Source organism: Natator depressus, chromosome 2 (assembly GCF_965152275.1).
Source record: "Natator depressus isolate rNatDep1 chromosome 2, rNatDep2.hap1, whole genome shotgun sequence".
NCBI lineage: Eukaryota > Metazoa > Chordata > Testudines > Cheloniidae > Natator > Natator depressus.
Window position 1 is genome coordinate 150692973 of NC_134235.1, and position 23483 is coordinate 150716455.

Consider the following 23483-nt stretch of genomic DNA (forward strand, 5'->3'; position numbering starts at 1 on the left):
CTCATGCATCAGGGCATATGTCAGCCTCTAACTGACGGAAGTTAGAAAGGAATTTTCCTTATGAATAGGTTACTCCATAATACCAGTTGTAGTGTTTCTTGAAAGGTCTGTTGGGTAGGACAGTAGAGTGGGAGTCAGGAGACTTGAGTATTATTCTCAGTTCTGTTACTGAACTGGTGCCGGCTGTTTTCCAGTCCCATCTTTTGTCTGTCCTGTCTGTTTTAGATTGTAAGCTCTTTGTAACATAGCCTGCGACCTTTTTAAAACCCATATTTATAAAAAGAGCAGAGAGGAGTGATGGTGATGAGGTTATAGAATTGGGGGGGGGGGCGCTAGGAGGAGCCTGGGGCTATTGTGGCACAATAGAGGGGATTTGGGATAGGGTATATATGGGGAATATAGGAGAGAGATGATCTGGGGGGGGGGTGACATGAAGGGATGGGGATAGATGGAAGTCATAAGGTACATGAGGAAAGGAGGCAGCAAGAATCTGTTGTATTCATGTGGAGTGGGAGTGAGAAAGGGGACATGGAAGCTGGGCACACAAGACTGACCCAGGACTTGAGGAAGGGGATGAGGCAGAATGTGTGGTGGCTGGTGGATTTGTGGATGAGGGTAGAAGGGAGGTGCAGCAGAAATGAATTGCAAAGTAGCTGAAGTGCTTTGGATGACAGAAAGTAATGAAGGAATTGTGGCGGAATGTGAGAAATAGTGGTTGTGTGGCAGAGGCTGTGGTGGACGCCAGGTGAGTGGGAGGGAAAAGAGACTGGCTTTGGGCAAAGGGGTTAGGCAAGTAGAGGGGCAGTGAAGGTGAGGGGAAGTAGGAACAGAGTGAGAGGGAAGCTTAATAAACAGAAGTCAGTATCAGTGTTGAGAGGCATCAGGATGTTGTGAGTCTGAAGCACATTTAGCAAGGGCAGCAGAAGTATTCAGGGTGTTAGGCAGAGCATCAGAGAGAAACTCTTTTGTCTGTGTATTGTGAGGACTCTCCAGTAGAGGGAAGTATTAACTCTGGGGGTAGATGATCATTGGTCCTACCTATAAAAGGCAGCATGATAGCCCAACTTCCTACTCTGGCTGCAGGTATGGGCTTTGCTGGGTGGAGAAAAGGCTCTTCTTCTGAAGGGCCACGCTCCCAGAAGGATTTCACAGGACAGCAGACCCTCCTTGGCAGGCCCCTGGAGAAAGAAGATGGGTGATGTGCCAAACCAGCCAACTATCCTCCAGAAGACTATACAGAGAAGTGGGGGGAAATGGTCTCCATTCCCCAGCCCCAGAGTATTTAAATTGGAATGTTGGATGAGACAACATGGGGGAATTGTTGAACACGGAGTGGGGCAGCTGGGTGTTGTGTGAGTTTGGAGGGGAGAGTTTCTTGGTTAGGAAGGGACATGTGTAAAACAGGAGGTAGTCGTGCAGAGAGTATGCACTCCACACTCCCCCAGAAGCAAAGCACCTGCTAAGTGGAGATCTTGTTTCTTTACATTTAATCTCTTCAGATTTGAACACACGTGAGGCCTTTACATAGTGGGGGCTATTTTGCTTAGAAGGGAAGCAGGGTTAAGGCAGGGAGTATGGGGAAAGAGATATGTTGGAGGGAGACATCTATCCCCTCTCTCCTGAGGAACCTCATTTAGTAGGCTCATTGGTACGTGACAAATGTACCTTGGCTTTTGAACCTGACTACCTTAATGAGGTTTGTGTGTACATTGGGAGGAATTGGGATGTTTAGGGGAGTTGTTGGGGAGGAGTGGAGGCTCCTGGATATCTTCATTCACACATGTACGCCACCTCTGATTAATCTCATTTGGCTCATCTTTCCACAAATGAGCCTACATACATTTGTCAGGGTCTGATGCATCTACTGAAGTTTGTTGAGTGGAAGAGAGAGAACTGGTGTGTTTAATTGTTGCTACTGAGGAGAGCATGGATGTTGGATGTGAGGGAGCTGGCTGTTTTCAGGCACAAAGAGGAGCTGAGTTGCTGAGGGAACTTGGGTGGAACCAGGTTATTTGGGGAGGCATAGAGGGAGTGGTTGGCATGCAGGGGGTGTGGAGCGTTTCTCCCTTGTAAATGTGGATACCTGTCAAACCTCATTAGACTTGTTAGTCTCTGACAAATGTATGCAAGTTCATTGGGGACTGAGGGGAGCCTATGGAGACTTGTTGGGGATGAGGGAGGATGGAGGCACAGGGAGTCATAAGGGATATGGAAAATCTGGCAGTGTGAGGTTGGAGGTACAGGGTGTTAGGGCACATGGAAGGGACAAGAAAGGCATTTACAGACCATGAAATGTATTTAGAGTGAATGCCTTAAGCAGATGGTGTCCTCATCGTTTCAGTACCCTGCTCATTCCCTGCCCAATATGAGTATACAAACCTTAGGAGGTCTACATTTGCTTAAAGGACTCACTCGCCCTGGGTACCTTTCAAGGGCTGTATGGGGGAAAACATTCCTTTGACCATTTTATATCAATTGCTTTCTCTTCAGTTTTATAGTCCCTTCAATTAAGTGTTGATGTGAATCATACTTCTTGAACAACAGGAGAAAAGAGACACAACAGTTCCTGGTCAGAGTTTTCAAATTTCTTTAGAGCTTGGGTTTTGTATCCTTTATTTTGATCTTTTTGAAGATCACCTTTCCATACCTCTTTTAATGAGTTTGAGAGAGATGGCCTACCCTCAGTTGAATGTATTTGAAAGGTTTGGGCCAACCTGAAACCATCTTATGCTATGGAGAGGGACTTTTAAATGAAAGACAGTACTTTGATCCTCCTCTTCGGAACCCAGTGAATAGAGTGGGTTTTTGGTTTTTTTTTTTTGGGGGGGGGGGGGTTGTAATAGCAGTTTTCTTTTTTATTTACGTACATCAGTTGTGTCAGATTTACTCCTGAGCCATAAGTTTTTGCTTCTTCAGCTTATTTTGAGAGATCTTTTTCTTCTGAGCAACTTCCTCTTCTGGCTTTGGAGCAATCTGCTCCTTCTTAGTGAGGATCATCTCAATATGACACGGGGAGCTCATGTCGGGGTTGATACGACCATAACCTCTGTAGGTATGCCTGCGCATTTTGTGGGCCTTGTTGACCTGGATGTGCTCAATTACCAGAGAATCCACATCCTGCTGTTCAGTCTAGGTTTAGAGGAGTTTTGTTTCAGCAGAAATCAATTTGTACAACCTCAGGGGTATAACTGGAGTTTATTAAACAGGGAGATTTTGATTAGTTTGAAATATGAATGATATTTTTCAGAATTATAGTATTTTTTCTGTTTGCTTGCATAATACTGAGGAAATAATTATGAATCTTCTTTTTAACCTAGATTTGCAAAATCTCATGTGCTTCTGCATTAAACTTGCAGACTCATTTTCTTGGATTCAAACACAAGACGGTAAGATTAGGGTTTTGTGTGTGTGTGTCAGATTTTGTAGATAGTTACATTAAACAATGATGATGTGTAGGATTGTAATCACTATTTTCTTTTTAAAGTAATAAATGTTCTAAAATGTGTAAAATTAGCAAAGCATCTAAATTTTTGTTTAGAATTTTCTTGCGTTACTGTTGTTGTCATGTACAGTAAAGCAGAACTACTTTGTATAGCAATGATGTTTAAAAAGGTTCATGTTGATCTAGCTGAGTCTTGCTGTCTGGATTAGTGAGAGCAAAGGGGGATTTAAACATTGCAACACTCAGTGTTGCAGTGCCTATTTCCTAGGTACCCAACCAGTGGAATTCACAGCCTCAAGTTAGGTGCTTAACACTCCCTATACAAAGCATGGGAGCCTTGGCATCTAAGAAGGGGATTCTCAGTGCCACCAAAGCTAGCCAGGAGCGTGAAATGCAGATGAAAAAGGGCAGGATTTAGGGCCCAGATTCACAGTGGTACTTAGGCACCTAACTCCGATTGATCTGGGCCTTAGGTGTCTATCTCCATTTGGAAAAAGAACAGGAGTACTTGTGGCACCTTAGAGACTAACAAATTTATTTGAACATAAGCTTTCGTGGGCTACAGCCCACTTCATCGGATGCATGCAGTGGAAAATACAGTAGGACGATTTTATATACACAGAGAACATGAAGCAATGGGTGTTACCATGCACACTATAACGAGAGTGATCAGTTAAGGTGAACTATTACCAGCAGGAGAGAGAAACTGCTATGGGTACCCGCATGGCCCCACAGTATGCCAACATTTTTATGGCTGACTTAGAACAACTCTTCCTCAGCTCTCGTCCCCTAATGCCCCTACTCTAGTTGCGCTACATTGATGACCTCTTCATCATCTGGACCCATGGAAAAGAAGCCCTTGAGAAATTCCACCATGATTTTAACAATTTCTATCAACCTCAGCCTGGACCAGTCCACACAAGAGATCCACTTCTGGACATGACAGTGCTAATAAGCGATGGTCACATAAACACCACCATATACCAGAAACCTGCTGACCGCTATTCTTACCTACATGCTTCCAGCTTTCATCCAGACCACACCAAACAATCCATTGTCTACGGCCAAGCTCTACAATCCAACCACATTTGCTCCAACCCCTCAGACAGAGACAAACACCTACAAGATCTCTATCAAGCATTCTTACAACTACAATATCCGCCTGTTGAAGTGAAGAAACAGATTGACAGAGCCAGAAGAGTACCCAGAAGTCACCTACTACAGGACAGGCCCAACAAAGAAAATAACAGAACGCCACTAGCCATCACCTTCAGCCCCCAACTAAAACCTCTCCAGCGCATCATCAAGGATCTACAACCTATCCTGAGGGATGACCCATCACTCTCACAGATCTTGGGAGACAGGCCAGTCCTTGCTTACGGACAGCCCCCCAGTCTGAAGCAGATACTCACCAGCAACCACACACTGCACAACAAAACCACTAACCCAGGAACCTATCCTTGCAACAAAGCCCATTGCCACTGTGTCCACGTATCTATTCAGGGGACACCATCATAGGGCCTAATCACATCAGCCACACTATCAGAGGCTCGTTCACCTGCACATCTACCAATGTGATATACGCCATCAAGTGCCAGCAGTGCCCCTCTGCCATGAACATAGGTCAGACTGGACAATCTCTACGTAAAAGAATAAATGGACACAAATCAGATGTCAAGAATTATAACATTCAAAAGCCAGTCAGAGAACACTTCAGTCTCTCTGGTCACTCGATTACAGACCTAAAAGTGGCAATATTACAACAAAAAAACTTCAAAAACAGACTCCAACGAGAGACTGCTGAATTGGAATTAATTTACAAACTGGACACCATTAACTTAAGCTTGAATAAAGACTAGGAGTGGATGTGTCATTACACAAAGTAAAACTATTTCCCCATGTTTATTTTTCCCCTCTACTGTTCCTCACACATTCTTGTCAACTGCTGGAAATGGCCCACCTCGATTATCACTACAAAAGGGTTTTTTTCTCTCCTGCTGGTAATAGCTCACCTTAACTGATCACTCTCGTTATAGTGTGCATGGTAACACCCATTGTTTCATGTTCTCAGTGTATATAAAATCGTTCTGCTGTATTTTCCACTGAATGCATCCAATGAAGTGGGCTGTAGCCCACGAAAGCTTATGGTCAAATAAATTTGTTAGTCTCTAAGGTGCCACAAGTCCTCCTGTTCTTTTTGCAGATACAGACTAACATGGCTGCTACTCTGAAACCTATCTCCATTTAAGATTCTCAGCTATTAACTCTTCCCTGAAGTTAGTCACCTAAGACAGGTCAGTCCTTTCTTGGGGGACGGGGGGGAGGGGGAAGAGAAGAGAGAGACAGAGACCTACCCACCCATTATAGCCTATTGGCTCGAGCATTCATCTTTTCAGGTCCTGTAGGGGGGAACACCTAGTTTGGGAATCCTGTCAGGGCTTAGGTATGAGCAAGGGCTCTGGGATGGCATCTGGACTTAAACGGCTTTGTGCATACCCATTGGCAGAAACTTAGGTATTTAAGTTAGCACGTGCAGCTTTAGGCAGCAGCTGCGCTATCGTTTTGTGAATGCCATTATTACCTAAATATTGGATTTTGGTGCCCAAGTTCCCTTTATAAATCTAGCCCAAAATATGTTTCAGAGCTTCATGCTCTAGTCAGCAAGGGGCATGAGGCAAGATCAAATACAGATGCAGATACTAATTAATCTGAATAATGAGGCTTATATAGTAGGAAACAGTGGATTGATTTAAATCAGAACAATGTAAGTAATTGACTTTTACTAATGATTTAAATCAGCAAGCAGGAACCATTGATTTAAAAATCAATTTTAATTATCTTTTGCATTTGTACTTTTTCACTATTTTCCTAAAGAAAGTTTATTGTAATTGATTGCTAACCCCTGAAATGTTGATTTGCAGCTAAATATAGCCTTTATCCTAAACTTAGTGCTTCTCTTTGCTAACCAAGAGGATACAGTCTCTAAATAAATATAATTGCTTAAAAATGTGTATATAGAGTCTTTAATTTTTACATTTATGTTCGAAAATGGTGATTTATGCATTTCTGATTTACTAGATAATAATTAATTTATACTTGTAATTGGTGTCAAGCTCTGTTTGGGTGGAAGTGCAAGTTTAATTAAAAAGGCACAAAACCAGCATTTTTAAAAATTAAATTATCTTAAATGTACTGGATACATAAGAAAAATGATTTAAAAGTTTATCAAAACGTGTTTTGCATTTTAAACTAATTGTTTTAATAAACAAAAGAGGTATTATCTGTAGTTAGTGATTTGAACTGACTGTTTCTGGGCTGTGTGTCCTTCAAAATTTTGGAACTTGTACATCTCATCCTCTCACACCTAGTTTTTATTCATAGATTGGGAGTGGAGAACAAGCTCTGCTGCTTTTTGAATTCCCAAATGGTTTCTTAACTTTGACTGAACTAGTCATTGGACTGAACTAATAGAATAAACTGAAATGAAGAAAATATTCTCTCTCTAACTGCAGAAGAGGCTCCTGCTCTTAAAAGCTTTCTTAGCATTGCAACAAACTCTGGTTCTAGGTGCTCAGCTAGTGACTTCCAGTAGTTCAGTGGTCTGGATTTCTTTAGAACTTGGTAGCAAATATATATTGCTTAATATTATTTTTGTATTTAATTTCAATGATCGTAATAGATTTAAATCTAGACCTTAACCTAGGTTGTCAGTTTTAAATAGGTTCATTTTTTAAACCTGTATTTAATTTAAATTTAAAAAAATACAATGTTTATGATTTTAAAAAATTGATTCTTATTCACCCTGACATCCATTGATCCATTCATTGGAGAAAAATTTTTTGAATAATCATCTTTTGTGTAACCCTTAATCTAATTAGTTTATTATATAAATAGTGACTGTCCATCTCTTTGGCAATGTAAAATTTCTAAGAAATTAAACCATTAAATTGGTTTTTCTCTCATCAATTTAGGTTGAAGAAGCTCTAAAAGCCCATGGCATTGGTAAGTGCTAAAGTATAACTTTTTGCTTTGGTTAGATGTGTTTTATAAACATCCATACAAAACTGAAAGTGACCTTTTTAAGAACTTTAATTTTAGGTCCAATCCTGCAGAAGTCAGTGTAACTAATTGTGTTAGTAAGGGGTGTACAGGATTGGGCACTAGAATTGTAACATTTTGGGATTAATCATAAGAGGACCTGGTCTACACTAGAGAAATAGCTAGAAGAGGTTTGAATTCATTACTTGTGGAGGGTTAACTATTAAACCAAATGATAGCTATTTAATTGTCAACTTCAATTATTCCACTGCTAATTATTTTAACAGAAAAATAGTGTGGTTGTATTTCATAAAGTTCAGAGGTGGAAAAGACTTAAGTCATTTTACACACCCTTGGCCCTAAAGTTGTACAGTTTGATACAGTGTATTTTCCAGTGCTTTTTTCCAGTCTAAATTTAAATGTCCAATTTAATTTTTTATGTCCCAAGATATTGGGCTTTTGTTGTATTGTTTGGAGAAAGTTCCCACAGCACAATAGACCCCTCACCGCTGGGCAGTTCTTTCCATTTTTTTGTTTTTGTTTTTTATACGTTGGAATTCTTTTTTCTTACTTTTATCCCATTATTCTGTGTTAGACCAGAATTCAAATTCAGACGCAAGCATCACAAGGCCTGTTTGGTGCTCCAAATCTATTCACTGAACACCCCAGGGAGGACTTGTGGCAATTCTCTTCCCAACGCCCGGGGTTGGCCATCTGTGAGAATTTATTTGTGAATAATCTACCACTCCTCTGCTCTTCCCCCTGCCCCAATCTGCTCCCTTTTCTGACTGAAAAACTCAGTTTACATATGAATAAATGATGCATTGTATGTTCTAAATCTGTATCATTTTAGTCTTCCATGCATGGCAAAATAAAGTCTTTTTAAATATTAAATTTTGAATAGAAATAACTTCTGCAATGTATGATTACAGTGAAGGAGGGTTCTGATACACTTTCTTTACTTCTTCTTGCAGAGGGGGTGAAGCCAGCAGGGTTTCCTCTTTGTCCTGCAATCTTGCCTGGTTTTTCAGGGCTTGTCTACATTAGCTGTTCTCATCAATTCCCCTGTGTAGATAAGCAGTCCCTTGTGAACGCAAGGGTAACCAGGAGCACTGTGCTCTGCCCTTATGCCAGAGGAGAGCTCTTATATGAAATTAACTAGCCCGTTCCAAATCCCCTCTCTGTATCATGTAATGTCTCAGGGTAGGTATGAAGTGCTGGATTTAAAGCTTAATGTAGCAGACTCTCATTCCAGGCTGAGTTCGGTAGGAGATTTTCACTATTTCTGGGTTCTGCTGTAATTTAATACTTTGGTATGAGTTTAAATAATTGTAAAATTGGCAGCTTGGTTGGTATTGTAATTTCTTGTCCTCTTTATTAAATTGTCTAGCACTAATTTGGTTTATTGTAATTCTTTGGTGTGAATGTTTGTGCTTCAACTATTACCAGCAAAATTTAACTTTTGGTACACAGAGATTAAAGTAATATAATTTGTTCCTTTTCACATCAACAAGAAGTTCGCATTGTTTCCTTTAAACATGGTGTATGTCCAGTCTTTCTGTCTGGGTTCTTCTCAAGATCTCGTTCCAGTCTTTGTTCATAAATTTTTACATTTTTTTTTTTTAAGTTAAAACTGTGGGTGGAATAGGGGACCAAGCAAAAGCACCTGTAAAACTTCCTGATTATGGTAAGTTAATTTCCTTATTCAATATAGTGCACAAACATGCAGCTGTGCCATGATTTAATGTCCTGCAAGAGCCAGGGATGCTAGAAGTTAGCACCTCCCGCCGGCCGACAGACCCCGTGGATCAGCGCCTTTACCCCTCCTCCCCTCGCCTCTTGCCTGCTGCAATCAGCTGGCTTGCAGCCTTCAGGAGGGAAGGGGAGGAGCAAGGACTCCCGAACGCTGCAAACCAGCTGATTGCTGTGGGCAGGAGGCAGGGAAGGGAGGGGGGAGGCTGCGCACCAAGTCCTTGCTCCTCCCCTCACCCTCCTGCCCCATAAATGTTGCAAGCCAGCTGATTGCCGCAGGCCGTCTCCTCACTCCTCCCCGCTTCCCCCTGAACGTCGCAAGCCAGCTGATTGCTGCAGGCAGGTGGCAGGGGAGGGTGGGGGGAGGGGGGAGGACGCAGTGTGCGGAGTAAAGGGCAGCGGGGGAAGAAGAGGCGGGTTAAGGGTGGAGGCTTGGGGATGGGGTGGAGTGGGCGGGTCGAGGGTTGAGCTCCCCGCCCCTGGTGCTTGCAGAGTAGGGGAAGCTGCCGCTTCTGCGCAACGTGCTTGTCTTAGCCTACAGCACCTTCAGCCTCCTTGCCTGCCTCATTGTCTCCAGTGCCAGTGGGCTGTGCCTGTGTGGGGTAAGGCAGGGGCACCTCCCAACTATAGTACTGTACTGTATGGCAAAAAATAAATTTCCCTGGAACCTAACCCCCCCGTTTACATTGATTCTTATGGGGAAATAGGATTCGCTTAACATCGTTTCACTTAGTCGCATTTTTCAGGAACATAACTACAATGTTAAGTGAGGAGTTACTGTACCTCTACAACATCTTCCTTGCAAGAGAAGACAGTGTGAGTGGGTGGGACTTCAGGGATAATGCTTCACGACATCAAATGGCTCAATGCTGTTCGTCCTGAAGGGCATTGCAGAGCAGGGATTGGTTTGGATTTGTTGGCAAACTTAAGTCCGTGATTGAAGTGGAGGACACCACTTCCTTCTCCTAGATTTCCCACCGCTCTAGAGAGTATCTAAGTATATAACAGTACACAGTGCGTGGTGGTTATTGCTTTGGTAAAGGGAACTAACCACATTTTAATAAAGTGCTTTTATTTTATAGTTCAAACTGAGCCAGAGAAGTTTCAAGGACAAACCTTGGAAGAACAGCTTAATACATGTAAAGATTCAGAACCTGCACTTGGTGAGCATTTTTTTAAATGCTGTAATTAAATGCCAGCAATGTTTACATTTCCAGAGGGATTGAGTGAATTTATACATTCATAAGTATGAAATTAGGTAAATCTTTTACAATTTCCATTACTTGTTCTGCTGGTACAGTGTAAGTGAATCTTACTGATGAAAGTTTTTGGACTTCTCATTTCATATTTATTCTTGATTAGGTTGGACATGTATCTGTTGAGAGTGTGGGTTACAAATAATGTAAGGGTGTATATATTAGAAGCTACTCTTGACTAAGTGATTCTGTGATTACTCTTATTATAATATCATAGTTGATGGGTTTGAATATAAAAATGCATTTTTATACAAACATGTCAGTTTCTCTTTGTTGGAGAGCAGACAGTCTATTTCTAAGGAACACAGAAAGAGATGGTAAGCAGAGGATTGTCCTACATTTTCCAAAAGTGACTAGTGACTTTTGAATACCTCAGTTTTTGTTGCCCAACTTGAGGAACTTAAAGAGAGCACATTTTCACAGGTTGGTGGTTAGGAAGATGTCTTAAGCTTAGCGCCCAAAAATTGAGGTACTCAAAATAGCTAGTTATTAAAATCTTGGCCAATTTGTTTAGTACCTAATAAGTCACTAAGGCTTGCTTTAGTTTCTTTTTCTTGTATGGACTGTTGATCGTCTGTGTACTGAGTAATAATATATAGTGCAGATTGTTTTAGTAAACACTAAATTGTAAAATATCTCTTTCTTCTATACAGGACTTGAATATATAATTGAATACCGATCAAAAGAGAATCTCCTTGTTCTCTATGAGTGTCAGCTGTGCCACTGTCAAACGGGATTGAGTAACATGTTCATGCATGTTTATGGCTCTAAACATAGACTGGCATATTTGGTAAGTGGGTTTTTTTATTTTTTTTTTGAGTAAGTGTTCTTTAGACTGTTAAGTAGGTGGCAAATTCTCTATTTGCACCTTTCATTTTAAATATATTTGCATTAGGATGTTAAACCAATAAAAATAAAATGGTTGTATATACACTTTCTCTAAGGCAAGTTCAGTTGTAATAGAGCCACACACGTGGATTTATGCTCTGGACTGTTATTAGGTGTAAAATTCTGAGCTGTTCCTTTGCCTAACAGTAGCAAACATGTTCCTAGCTGCTGCTGACTCCCTAAATTGTCAGTTTCTTTTCTTTGGTTGATTGAAGAAGTTATCTTGATAGCAACAATAAAAGCCTCAGCTTTTCTGTAATATAAACAGATAGCAACAGGTATATTTATAAAGAAAATAATTAAAAACACACACTAGCAAAACAAGACAATGCTTCTCTGTCTGGGCAGAGAATGAGAGAACAAACAACATGTGACAGGTGTGTAGTCATGTTGCTTAATTGCACTACTGGAAGGCATTCAGATACTACAGTAAGGTATAGTATAAAAAATAGAATAATTCCTTAATGGAAGGTTTTTTTCAAAAGTTACATTTTTATCATTGTTTTTTATTTCTAAAATAAAAGAACCAAAACAGTGAAAAAATGTTGTCTGTTCCAGGGTGCCTCTAAGCATATATTCATTTTAGGTCTACAGGAACATTGTATGATAAGAGTACATGATTGGGAATCAGGAATTCTGAGTTGTGTTCCTGGCATTGCCACTAGAACAGCATGTGAGTGGGCAAGCTGTACCTCAGTTTTCCAGTCAAAATTTTTTAAAGCACTTTGAAATCCTTGGATGGGAAGGTGCTTTTAGAATTATCAAGAATTTGTCCTTTTTGAGTTCTGTTTTTCTTAATCTGTTCAGACAAATGACATTGCCCCATCTTTGAACACTGACTTGAATTTACTCTGTATCAGTCCAGGATGGACACTTCAGAGGATTGCCTTTTGTGCTTTGAAGGAATATCATGATGCTCTCGGATATGGGATCTGCTCAGAGATGGCTGTTTAAATTCTCAGATCCCATGAAGAACTCTTGGCATCCCTTAAGTTAGTCATTGAAAGCTACAGGGTCAAATAATGGTTCATTGTTGATAGAGATCCTGCTGAAGCTGTCAACTTCTATTCAGAACTCAATTATACTTGTATCACAGCAGCGCTTCAGAGCGGTCCATCTGCTTCAACTTATCGGTGCCAAATAGATCTGTTGAGACAGCCACACTAGTTACGGACTTTTTGATGCATGTTCCTTCTGGTGCTATATTCAAATTTAGAGGTGAAGGTTAAGCCTCTAACAAAATTCAGAGTGAGATCTGCATTACTGATTGAGATCTTCGCAGCCCTTTGACACCTTATTTGCTCGACTCCTATTTTTATATTTCTGAGTTCTTTCCTACTAGCTCTATTTTTGTTAGTCCAGATTGGACAAACATCATTAGGGTCTTGAATACAGCTTGGATTTGATGTAGGGTCTGCGGCATTTTTCAACCATGTATGTTCAGTTAATTTGACGCTACAGTTGCCAGGTGCAATGAGCATTCAGGGCATATTCTGTGTGCCAAGCCAGTTCTTAGTGATAATATGGTTGCATGCAGCCAATCTCTGGGGTGAAAGCTGTGCCCAACCTTTGGTTCCTTCAAAACATTTTACTACTGTACTACTGTATGGAACTTCTTCATTGGTACAAGGGGATATTGTCACAAACACTGGCAAAAAATCAACATGCCCAGATTTCCATATGGCACTCAGCATCTTGAGACTTTGAATGCAGGATGGAAAGGAATGCAATTCTCAAGTCAGTGCTGGCTAGAGGAGTGGTCCCTTAGTAATCAATATGCAGCTCACAAGGGCTGAGGAAGAAGACTTTCTCAGAGGATTTGAGCTTTAACTTCATGAGAAGGATAAAAATTCCTAGGAGGACGTAATGGAGTTCCTGGAGCTGTAGGCCCTACAAGATTCTGTAGAGAAAGGAGAGCAGCTAGCTCTCTTATTGAAGTTGAATCAAAAAGTGAATCATAATTCTGAATAATAAGGGGGACAATATCAAATATTGTTTACATCTTCCTTTCATGAGTTTAGTGGAGGCAGTAATGGCCAAAATGAGAACAGACACTAAAACAGGATACATAGTTCAGTTTCCCTGAGTCATGAAGAGCTGTATTGAATAAAGTACTTATAGTAAGAAATAAGCACCATCATTTCAGATGTTGCTTTTTGGATTGGTATCAGCTCTTTGCACACTTTTATGAAGAGCATGCATGTTGTAGTGGTGTTTTTCCACAAATGCGAAATTGTGTTCCTCTAGCTGGATGTGGACAGCTCTTTAAAAAGATCCAAGAATCTATCCAGATCGCTATCATGTTGCTGAAATCTGAAATTGAAATTAATTTAAATAAAATTTTTAAAAAATCATAGCTTGTTTCTTAAAATAATTTAGAATACATAGCCCATTCTGAATGTAACTTTGAAAAGTTGTCTTTACATCTTCAAGAGTATAACTCAAGTAGACTTGGATCAAGATAAAAGAGGTAGCAGAGAAGTGGTGTGCTTAACAGTTGTCTCTCCTATGAAGCTACATTAGTGATCTCTGGCAGTTTTTCCATTTTCCAGTGGGGTTGCTGGCTGTCAGAAAGCTACCTGACATTAAAGGATGATCTGTGAAGTTGGGCTGCTCAGATTCCTGCTGGGGGATGTGAGATACATTGAGTGCCACTCTTCTTGTTGGCAAGTCAATCTTAGAAGCAACACATGCAGTGTAAAATACAGTGGAAGACATATATATATATACACATACACACACACACACAGAGAACATGAAAAAATGGGTGTTGCCAAACCAACTGATAGGTTTCAGAGTAGCAGCCGTGTTAGTCTGTATCGGCAAAAAGAAAAGGAATACTTGTGCTACCTTAGAGACTAACAAATTTATTTGAGCATAAGCTTTCGTGAGCTACAGCTCACTTCATCAGATGCATACAGTGGAAAATACAGTGGGGAGAGCTTCCTCAGCTCTTGTCCCCTAATGCCCCTACTCTACTTGCGCTACATTGATGACATCTTCATCATCTGGACCCATGGAAAAGAAGCCCTGGAGGAATTCCACCAGGATTTCAACAATTTCCATCCCACCATCAACCTCAGCAGGGACCAGTCCACACAAGAGATCCACTTCCTGGACACTACAGTGCTAATAAGCGATGGTCACATAAACACCAGCCTATACCAGAAACCTACTGACCGCTATTCTTACCTATATGCCTCCAGCTTTCATCCAGACCTTACCACACGATCCATTGTCTACAGCCAAGCTCTACAATACAACCGCATTTGCTCCAACCCCTCAGACAGAGAGAAACACCTACAAGATCTCTATCAGGCATTCTTACAACTACAATACCCGCCTGTTGAAGTGAAGAAACAGATTGACAGAGCCAGAAGAGTACCCAGAAGTCACCTACTACAGGACAGGCCCAACAAAGAAAATAACAGAACGGCACTAGCCATCACCTTCAGCCCCCAACTAAAACCTCTCCAGCGCATCATCAAGGATCTACAACCCATCACTCTCACAGATCTTGGGAGACAGGCCAGTCCTTGCTTATGGACAGCCCCCCCAGTCTGAAGCAGATACTCACCAGCAACCACACACTGCACAACAAAACCACTAACCCAGGAACCTATCCTTGCAACAAAGCCGTTGCCAACTGTGTCCACGTATCTATTCAGGGGACACCATCATAGGGCCTAATCACATCAGCCACACTATCAGAGGCTCTTTCACCTGCACATCTACCAATGTGATATATGCCATCATGTGCCAGCAATGCCCCTCTGCCATGTACATAGGTCAAACTGGACAGTCTCTACGTAAAAGAATAAGTGGACACAAATCAGATGTCAAGAATTATAACATTCAAAAACCAGTCGGAGAATACTTCAATCTCGCTGGTCACTCGATTACAGACCTAGAAGTCGCAATATTACAACAAAAAAACTTCAAAAACAGACTCCAACGAGAGACTGCTGAATTGGAATTAATTTACAAACTGGACACCATTAACTTAAGCTTGAATAAAGACTGGGAGTGGATGTGTCATTACACAAAGTAAAACTGTTTCCCCATGTTTATTCTCCCTCCTCCCCCACTGTTCCTCACACATTCTTGTCAACTGCTGGAAATGGCCCACCTTGATTATCACTACAAAAGGGTTTTTTCCTCTCCTGCTGGTAATAGCTCCCCTTAACTGATTAGTCTCGTTACAGTTGGTATGGCAACACCCATTTTTTCATATTCTGTGTGTATATATATCTTCCTATGTATTTTACATTGCATACATCCAATGTAATGGGTTTTACCCCACGAAAGCTTATGCCCAAATAAATTTGTTAGTCTTTAATGTGCCACAAATACTCTTCGGTTTTTTTTGCTGATACAGACTAACACGGCTACCGCTCTGAAATTCTAGAAGGGTTATTTTGGCTTCCTGTGGATTCATGACATGCTCCCAATGGGTGGAATGACATTCTCAGAACTGGCTATTTCCTTAACATAAAATATTTAAGGAGTACTGGCTTATTATTCAAGCTATCATGAACCCTATCCACCATTTAGGGTTAACCTTGGGGCAGATAACCTAGACAGTTGTTCCTAGTAAAACCATAATAAAAGACTTAAAGAGTGATTACTGTGGTCCTTCGTGGATGGGAGAACACGACTACTGAATGATGGAATGGAAAGTTTGATGTACAAAATACAGGGTATTTAAGCAGAAGATAATTCCAAAGCCAGGCTAGATTGATTTTAAATCAATTTTTACAGTGATTTAAACAGGAAACAGGAAATCTTGATTTAAATAATTGATTTAAATTATTATTTGCATTTATACTTTTTATTTTTTTCCACCTAAAGAAAGATTGATTCCTATTGGTTGGTAACCATTAAAGCATGTTGATTTGTAACCAATCACCTTCACACTAAACTTTTTTCTAATCAGGAGGTTACACTATATATTTATTTAAGTAATTACAATGCTGCCCTTAAATGCTTGGGGATGCTAGAAGAAATTAGTCTTTGTTCCAGACTTTTTCAATGAGACAAATCATGAGAATTCCGCACTATTATTAGAATTGATTTTTGGAGAATTTTTGTTATCTTTGCGGGTGATTCAGAAGGAAAAACCAATTGTGTAACATAGATTCCCCCCCCCCCCCCGCTTTTTATATATTGATAAATTGTTCAGAGATTTGGCAAAGATCTGTAAATTTCAGCACCCAAGTGAATACACTTGATAGGTGCAGTCATAATAAAGGTAATTTTGCAGCTGTCGGCATGCCTAGGGGGCAGTAGCACAATTAAAAGGTTTGTGGGTTTGTTAGATGCTTTGCACTTCACAGGCCTTGCAGAATTTTCTTTCCACTGTTTAAAGCGTAGTTTCTCAGTAAATCATCAATTTCTCATGGTGTAAAAATTCTGCTTTTATTATCTAAGTATGTTAGAAAATGGAAAATTATAAATCCAGCTTTGTTTTCTTAAAATGTGTTGAAAAAGTTCTGTTGTCCATGTGCAAATGGTGATTTTTGCCTGATTTATAATCTACCCAAATCTGAAAAGATTTTCCCAGGGAAAAGGGCAGCTATAACTTTTCCACTTTCAAATCTCTGAATTGCTACAGCTATTTTTTAAAAAGATGGTCTTTTTTTTTAAGATTGGCAAAACTCTGTATTTCTCACTGAACTCATTTTCAAAAGCATATACGCTGTAATTGCTCAGACTAAAAAATAATTTGAGGCAGAGACTAAGTGTGGAATATTTAGCCTGAAAGGGTTATTTTTTTATTTAGATTTTAATAATAGATAGTTGTCAATTATAAACAGTTGAAAAAGGAGGGTTGGGCATGGCAACTGTAACTAGATAAAGTACTTATTGCTGTAGTATCTGAGCACCTCACAATCTTTTATCTTTATCTTCACAATGCACTTGTAAGGTAGGGAAAATACTATTATCCTCATTTTACAGATGAGGAACAGGCACAAGGTCAATGAGAAGTCTGTGGCAGAGTAGGGAATTGAATTTGGGTATCCTGACTCCCAGACTACCACTCTAACTACTGACGTAGCTTTCCTTCACTGGTAGTCATTGCTTCTGATTTTTGCTTATAATTACATCCAAATAGAAAAAAATAGAAACTGTATTGTACATAACTGCTTGTATTGCCAGAGGGGAGAAAAAAGGATATTTGACACTGTATTTTATCATTAAGAAAGTCTGGATTAATAGAGTGTGTGGCATTTTTATTTCTAGACACAGCATTATCCTGAGATAGTGGAATCTGATGAAATTAGAGGTCGAGGCTCAGAACTGAACAGAAGGCTTAAACAAGTTGCTGCAGTTATTGAAAAGAAGGAGGGAAGAAAACAAATAAAGGTAATTTTTTTAAAAAAAGTTCAATGCCTATGTTTATAAAAAATACTGATGTCATCTTTCATTTATGGGATGGTAGACCCAACCCTCTTACTAACTTTGTAAATTACTGCCTATGTTATAAATGCTCTGTTCATTCTTAAAATGTTATTTTGGGTCCAGTTTTCTGTTGTTTACTGTTGAGCATGCAAAATCAGTTTTTTTTATATAAGTGTATGCCCCTTCAAAAGTTCACAGAAGTTATATTAATCACCTTGTAGTACACTATAACAAAAATGTATATTGGTCAGTCTTCCGTTAGTTAGTAAAACGGAGAATGGGGAGTTTCCCTGTTTCAGCAAAAGTGAGAAACATGCTGTCATGAATAATATAAATTTTACAGGAAGAAGAATCCCACGGCACTGAAATTTCTGCATCTTATGCATTATTGCAATTAGGTAGCATAACTTTCACATGCTACTGTTCAAACAAAAGTATATTTTACATATGGTAAGAAAATTGACTTATTCTTATCGAGGTGCTTTGATTGCTTGCCATAAATCTTCATAACTGTTCTGAAGTATCCCATGCACATGAGCAAATAGAATACAACATTCTAACCAATATTTATATTAATGGCTATATTGTCATCATGTTGTAACATGCTACACTGTGGTTGAGTTTAGGCCAGTGACACTCATTGAGGTACTGAAAGTGTTGGGAAGATTTCCTCCCACAATCTGTTGTTTGTACCAGTGACCTCGCTGGGGAAGTAGTGGCTCCATTACTGGTGGAGATTCACTGCCTCCATTAGGGCGGGCAAGTGCTGACTTCTCTTAAGAAAACTGTTGCAGGTTTTTACCCAGGAAACAAACTATTTTTGGTTAATTATAGGCCAGTAGTACCTCTTCCATTTCTGGGTATAATTATAGATAAGGTAGTGGCAAGACAAATGCTAAGTACCTAGATACCTTGTATCTTGCCACAGACCTGACAATGGGACATAATCAGTACTGGTAGCATTAGTAGATGATCTCTTCTTGGTGCTGAATTAAAACCAACTGTGCATGCTGATATTGTTACGTCTACCGGCAGTAGCCTTTGGTACAGTTCTTTCCTTGCAGAGTGTTCCTAGAGACTGGCGCGAGGCAATGGTTCCTACATCCTAAGGGCACTGTTTTATGGAGTTCCATAGGCTTCCATCTTGTCTCCTCTTCTGTTCAACATGTATATGGGGCTGCTAGGAAGATTAATGAAGAAGACTGTCTTGTTATGTATTCAGTATGCTGATGACACTGAGCTGCTTATATCCATTCCACTTGATCCAGCCAGTGCTAAAAAATGTCTAGCTTGGTGTTTCAGAGAAATTGGGTAATGGATGAGAGCAAGGTGGCTGAAATTCAGTCCAGACAGTTCAGACTGAGGTGATGCTGGTAGATTGGGGGAAGCACCTTTGTGACATCTCAATCTGGGGTGATATTGGATCCCCTTTTGCTGTTGGAGGATCACATTGCAGCAGTGTACAAGAATGTTTTTTGCCATCTGTCCGGCCAGGTGATTCCAGCTGTTTGTCTTGGATGTGTACCTTGCTACTTTACTGCATGCCTTTGTCACCTTGAAACTTGATTATTGCAGTGTACTCTATGTGGGGCTACATCTTAAATCTATCTTAAACTAACTTAAACTGGTTCAGAATGCCGCAGCCTGCTTGTTAAGTAGTACTTCTTGATGGCAGCATCTGTTAACGATTCTCCAAAATTTGCATTTGTAGTCTGTCGGTTTTCAGATGGAGTTTTAAGGTGTGGGGTGATATAAACTGTGTTGGACCTGCCTCATTGAGAGAGACAACCTTTTTCCCTGTGCAGTACTATCACAGTTGTGATCAGCACAGGAGCTTGATCCCCTTTTTTTAATAAAAGGCAAGGGATGCTGGCTCCTTTCCTTTGAAATGTTCTGCTCCCCAGGCTCTGAAAAAGTGTGACTTTGTTGGCCTGGTGAGCATACTGCAAAGCCCATCTATTTGAATAACCTTTGGTGGAGGCAGTTGAGGGTGGAATCTGTGGAAGTATGGCACATGTTTTAAGCTGCATTGGTCACATGACTTGTGATTAAATGAGGCGTGGTATGGTGGTGGGATGAAGTACTGCTTTAGTTGATTTTTACTTTATATCTCCTACAGTCTAGAGTTTTTAAATATATGTCAAATGCACCCAGAATTTTGTATGAGAGTCCTCTGGTGTGGAGTCCAAAATCTAAAGAAATAATGCAGGATAAGGTTAGAGGTGAACAGAAATGGGATATGTTTGCATATGTGATATTAAAATGTTTGCATGCAAATCCCTGATTTGCCACATGTCTGTCTAGCCACATGCATGCACAAATCACAGATTTACACATATCCATTCAGCAAATGTGTGCTACGAACTTACTGAAAATTAGTCCGCACTGTTAGTGGTATCCATGAAGAGCTGATTTGGTCTGAAAAGTAAATCATTGCATCAATTAACCTTATTTCGACAAGCAAAAAGGGAATAAGAGGAATTATTCATTGAATCCTCAATTTGAGTTGCTATTGTTTGTAATTGTTGACTTTCCCCTATAAAATGTCTAATTGAAACTGTAATGTAGAAAATGTTTTTATGTATGGAATTTTGCTGGAAAGAGCACAACTGCCAAGTTGTTTTCGTGCAGGCATACTTAATCCAGTTCATTCAGAGACTCTAGATTGTATATTTTACTTGTAATTCTTCTTGTCCTTCAAGTGGTGTCTACATTTTCCCTCTCACAGGATGCACTGGCTGCCTGCGGCTCAGATGGTGAAACTTAACTAGCAGTGTCCGTTGGAGTGCTCATGTGCCTGGCCATGCCTTGCCCCAGCCCTGTTCCTGAATAGTCTAGGGGTGAAGTTATAAAAGGGGGTGTGGTATTTCAACCACCAGCTGTGAGATAAAGAACCGCTCCAGACTTTGTGCCTCGATCTTACCATTAGATAGTGCTTAGTTACTTACTAATTGTTAATTTTAGATGGAAGTTATTTTTAGAGTTACTAAGAATAAGTTTTACAATATCAGTAAGTAAGTTAGGAGATAGTATAGTAGTGTTGAGGCTTTGGCTTTGGCCTGCGATTATGGCAAATCCAAAGGTCAAGAAACATGTTTTAAACAGTGTGCCTCCTGCTCTTCAGTTTTCTGAACATTGGATGTGCATGCATCGCTCCATGCTGCCTCAGAGAAGGACATTTGATCTCCAGATGTGCTATCTGCAGCACTTTTACCTTGAGAACTAAGAGAGACAGATTAAAATAGTCTGCAAGCAGTACTCCTTCAAGAGGAGCTTGCAGGTGAAGCTTACTTGATTAGATAATATGATTGACACCAAAAACTGGCATAGACCAGCCTTGTCACGAGATGTATTGAGGGACAAGGCTAAACATCATATTAGATGTCTTCATTGGCACCCCGTGCTTCCACCTCCCATCATCAGCTCAGACTTCTAAGAAGTTCCTTAGACAAGATCCTAAGCTTAGGCATCAAAAATCTAGGAAGAGAGAGATTTCAGTGGAAAAGGACTTTGTGAGAAAAGCCAATCTACAAATTAGAACCTCCTCTGAATCTGTTATGTTGAAACTGAATAGCGCACCATTGCGTAAAGACTGGAAATATAGCTGAAAGTCCACACAGCATCACCAGATCCAGATATAATCCCAGTTTCCAGGGACTTGGATCCGATGATGAAATCAAAAGATCCAAAGGACCCAGTTGTCAAGACAGGAGGAGGCATGGAAGGTGATCTTGGATTCATGTAACGGTTCCAATCCTCTTATGCAACTATTTATCATGGTACAAGTGTAAATTCATCACTCAGATCTGATGGTGCTTCCCTGATCGGATCCAGAGAATGAAGAACTTTGGAAGAAAAGGAGCTCACCGGAACAGACTGTAGCAGAGAAAAGGAGCGTAGAGGAACGGTATGCGACGCCTCCCCTTCCACTTCCCAAAATGCCGTCAGGTTCCCCTAGCAAGCTTCTCTATCTGATATTGGGTCCGCCGTTCTCTTCTCTGTTCCTAATCAGATTGGCATTGGATCAAAGACCTGATGACGGATCAGAGCAACAGGTGTTTTCCTTGTTCTGCTTACCAATTAGTAGAAAGTATTTGGGTTCTCAGCCATTTCAAGCAGACCTTTATGGTGTACTGTACTATGGTGTGGACCATAACATAGACTTACAGACATTATTGGAGAATGATCCCGGGGCCTAGATGGTTGTATTGGACAGTTCCATGTTGCTAACAGGATTTGCAGCACAAGATACAGTGAGAAACTCCTTTTAGCTCTATCGATAAGAGAATGCTGGCTCCATTGACATTAAGCAAGGAAAAAGCATTCTCTGCTGTGTTGCATGATTCTTTGTCAGAGGAAGACCAAGTCTGTCTCCAGGATTTTCATGAACTGAATCCTGAGACAGACATCTCCAGGTGAGAATGTAGGGGGTCTTCTCAGTGGCTTTTCCACTGGAGAATGTAATAACATTTCAGGAGCTGGTTCAGAGAATGGCATCTACACTTAAACTACCAACCACTTCAGTGGAAGAAACTGCAACCCAGTCTCTGATATTTGGTTCTCACTCTTCTGTAAAACATCATTACCAATTCTAGATGGACTTCTTCAACTTATTAAATTAATGTAGGCAAATCCTTCATCAGTTCAACCAATGTCCAAGAAGGCAGACACATTATAATTTACCCCAGGAGGGTTTTTATTTTCATACTCACCTGTCTCCAAATTCCTTGAAATTAGAGGTGGCTTAGATCAGTCTACTCCCTGAGGGGGACTGGAAGAAAATGGATGTCATAGGAAGGAAGATTTTTCTCCTCTTCTACGTTGAGCTTCAGAGTTGCAAATTATCGGGCTATTATTGTTTGTTAGTGATAGTTTCTCTGGGAGATGATGTTGGCTGTTATTTTAATGTTACTAGTGGAACAAAAGAAACTTGTTGATGCCATTGTCGCAGAGGGACAGCAAATATCAAAGATTGCTGTGAGGGCATCTTTTGATTCCTGAAACTCTGCAGGCAGGGCTGTAGCAGCTGTAACTTCTCCCCAAAGATATGCATGGCTCAAATCATCAGGTTTACCCCCAGAAACTAAAGCCAAAGTGAAGGTCCTTCCCCTTGAGGAAGAAAGTCTGTTTAGTACCAGGACAGGTAAGATTCTGGAGAAGAGCAAAGAAACAAGGTGTTCAGCAATATCTTTGGGCATTTATCAGCCACCCAAGAGAAGACCAGGAGTATTTAGGTATCAAAGACAACATTCTTTCTTATCTGCTTTTCCAACACAGAGAAGACATTATTACCAGCTGCGATATCGTCAACAATCTCAACAAAGGAGGATTAATTTCAAACCCAGTTTTAAAGGCAAACCAAATATCTTTGGCAACTACAACATGAAATCTTAGGCCACACATCTGATACATTGTGCCACAGTACTGAAGCAGTCTTACTCCCCCTTCCCTTGAAGACTGTGACTGACATTATTTCCGTTGTTGGGCTTCCATAAGCACAAGACAGATAGATCTTAAAAATTATTGCCAATGGGTATTCAAAAATCTTCCCTTTTCCAACCCACCCTCCCAGTTTCTGTTCAGGAACCCCTCCAACAATAACTTGTTAAGATCAGAGGTTCTGGCTCCAGGCAAAATAGGAGTTGTAGAACAGGTTTTCAATGGCTACAGAGGCATGGGTTTCTTTACCTTTGCATCTATTATTC

The 23483-nt window shown here is 40.4% G+C and overlaps 1 protein-coding gene across 3 annotated transcripts in view; it reads left to right on the top strand.

The window, feature by feature from the left end:
• LOC141982780 (uncharacterized) overlaps positions 1 to 23483 on the top strand; it is a 62506-nt gene that overhangs the window by 10261 nt on the left and 28762 nt on the right. For all 3 annotated transcript variants that reach the window (XM_074945128.1, XM_074945130.1, XM_074945129.1), the window contains exons 3-8: positions 3318 to 3386; positions 7414 to 7444; positions 9108 to 9167; positions 10315 to 10395; positions 11142 to 11278; positions 17620 to 17742. In XM_074945128.1, the coding sequence (XP_074801229.1) occupies positions 3318 to 3386; positions 7414 to 7444; positions 9108 to 9167; positions 10315 to 10395; positions 11142 to 11278; positions 17620 to 17742 (501 nt within the window). The remainder of the gene's footprint in view (positions 1 to 3317; positions 3387 to 7413; positions 7445 to 9107; positions 9168 to 10314; positions 10396 to 11141; positions 11279 to 17619; positions 17743 to 23483) is intronic.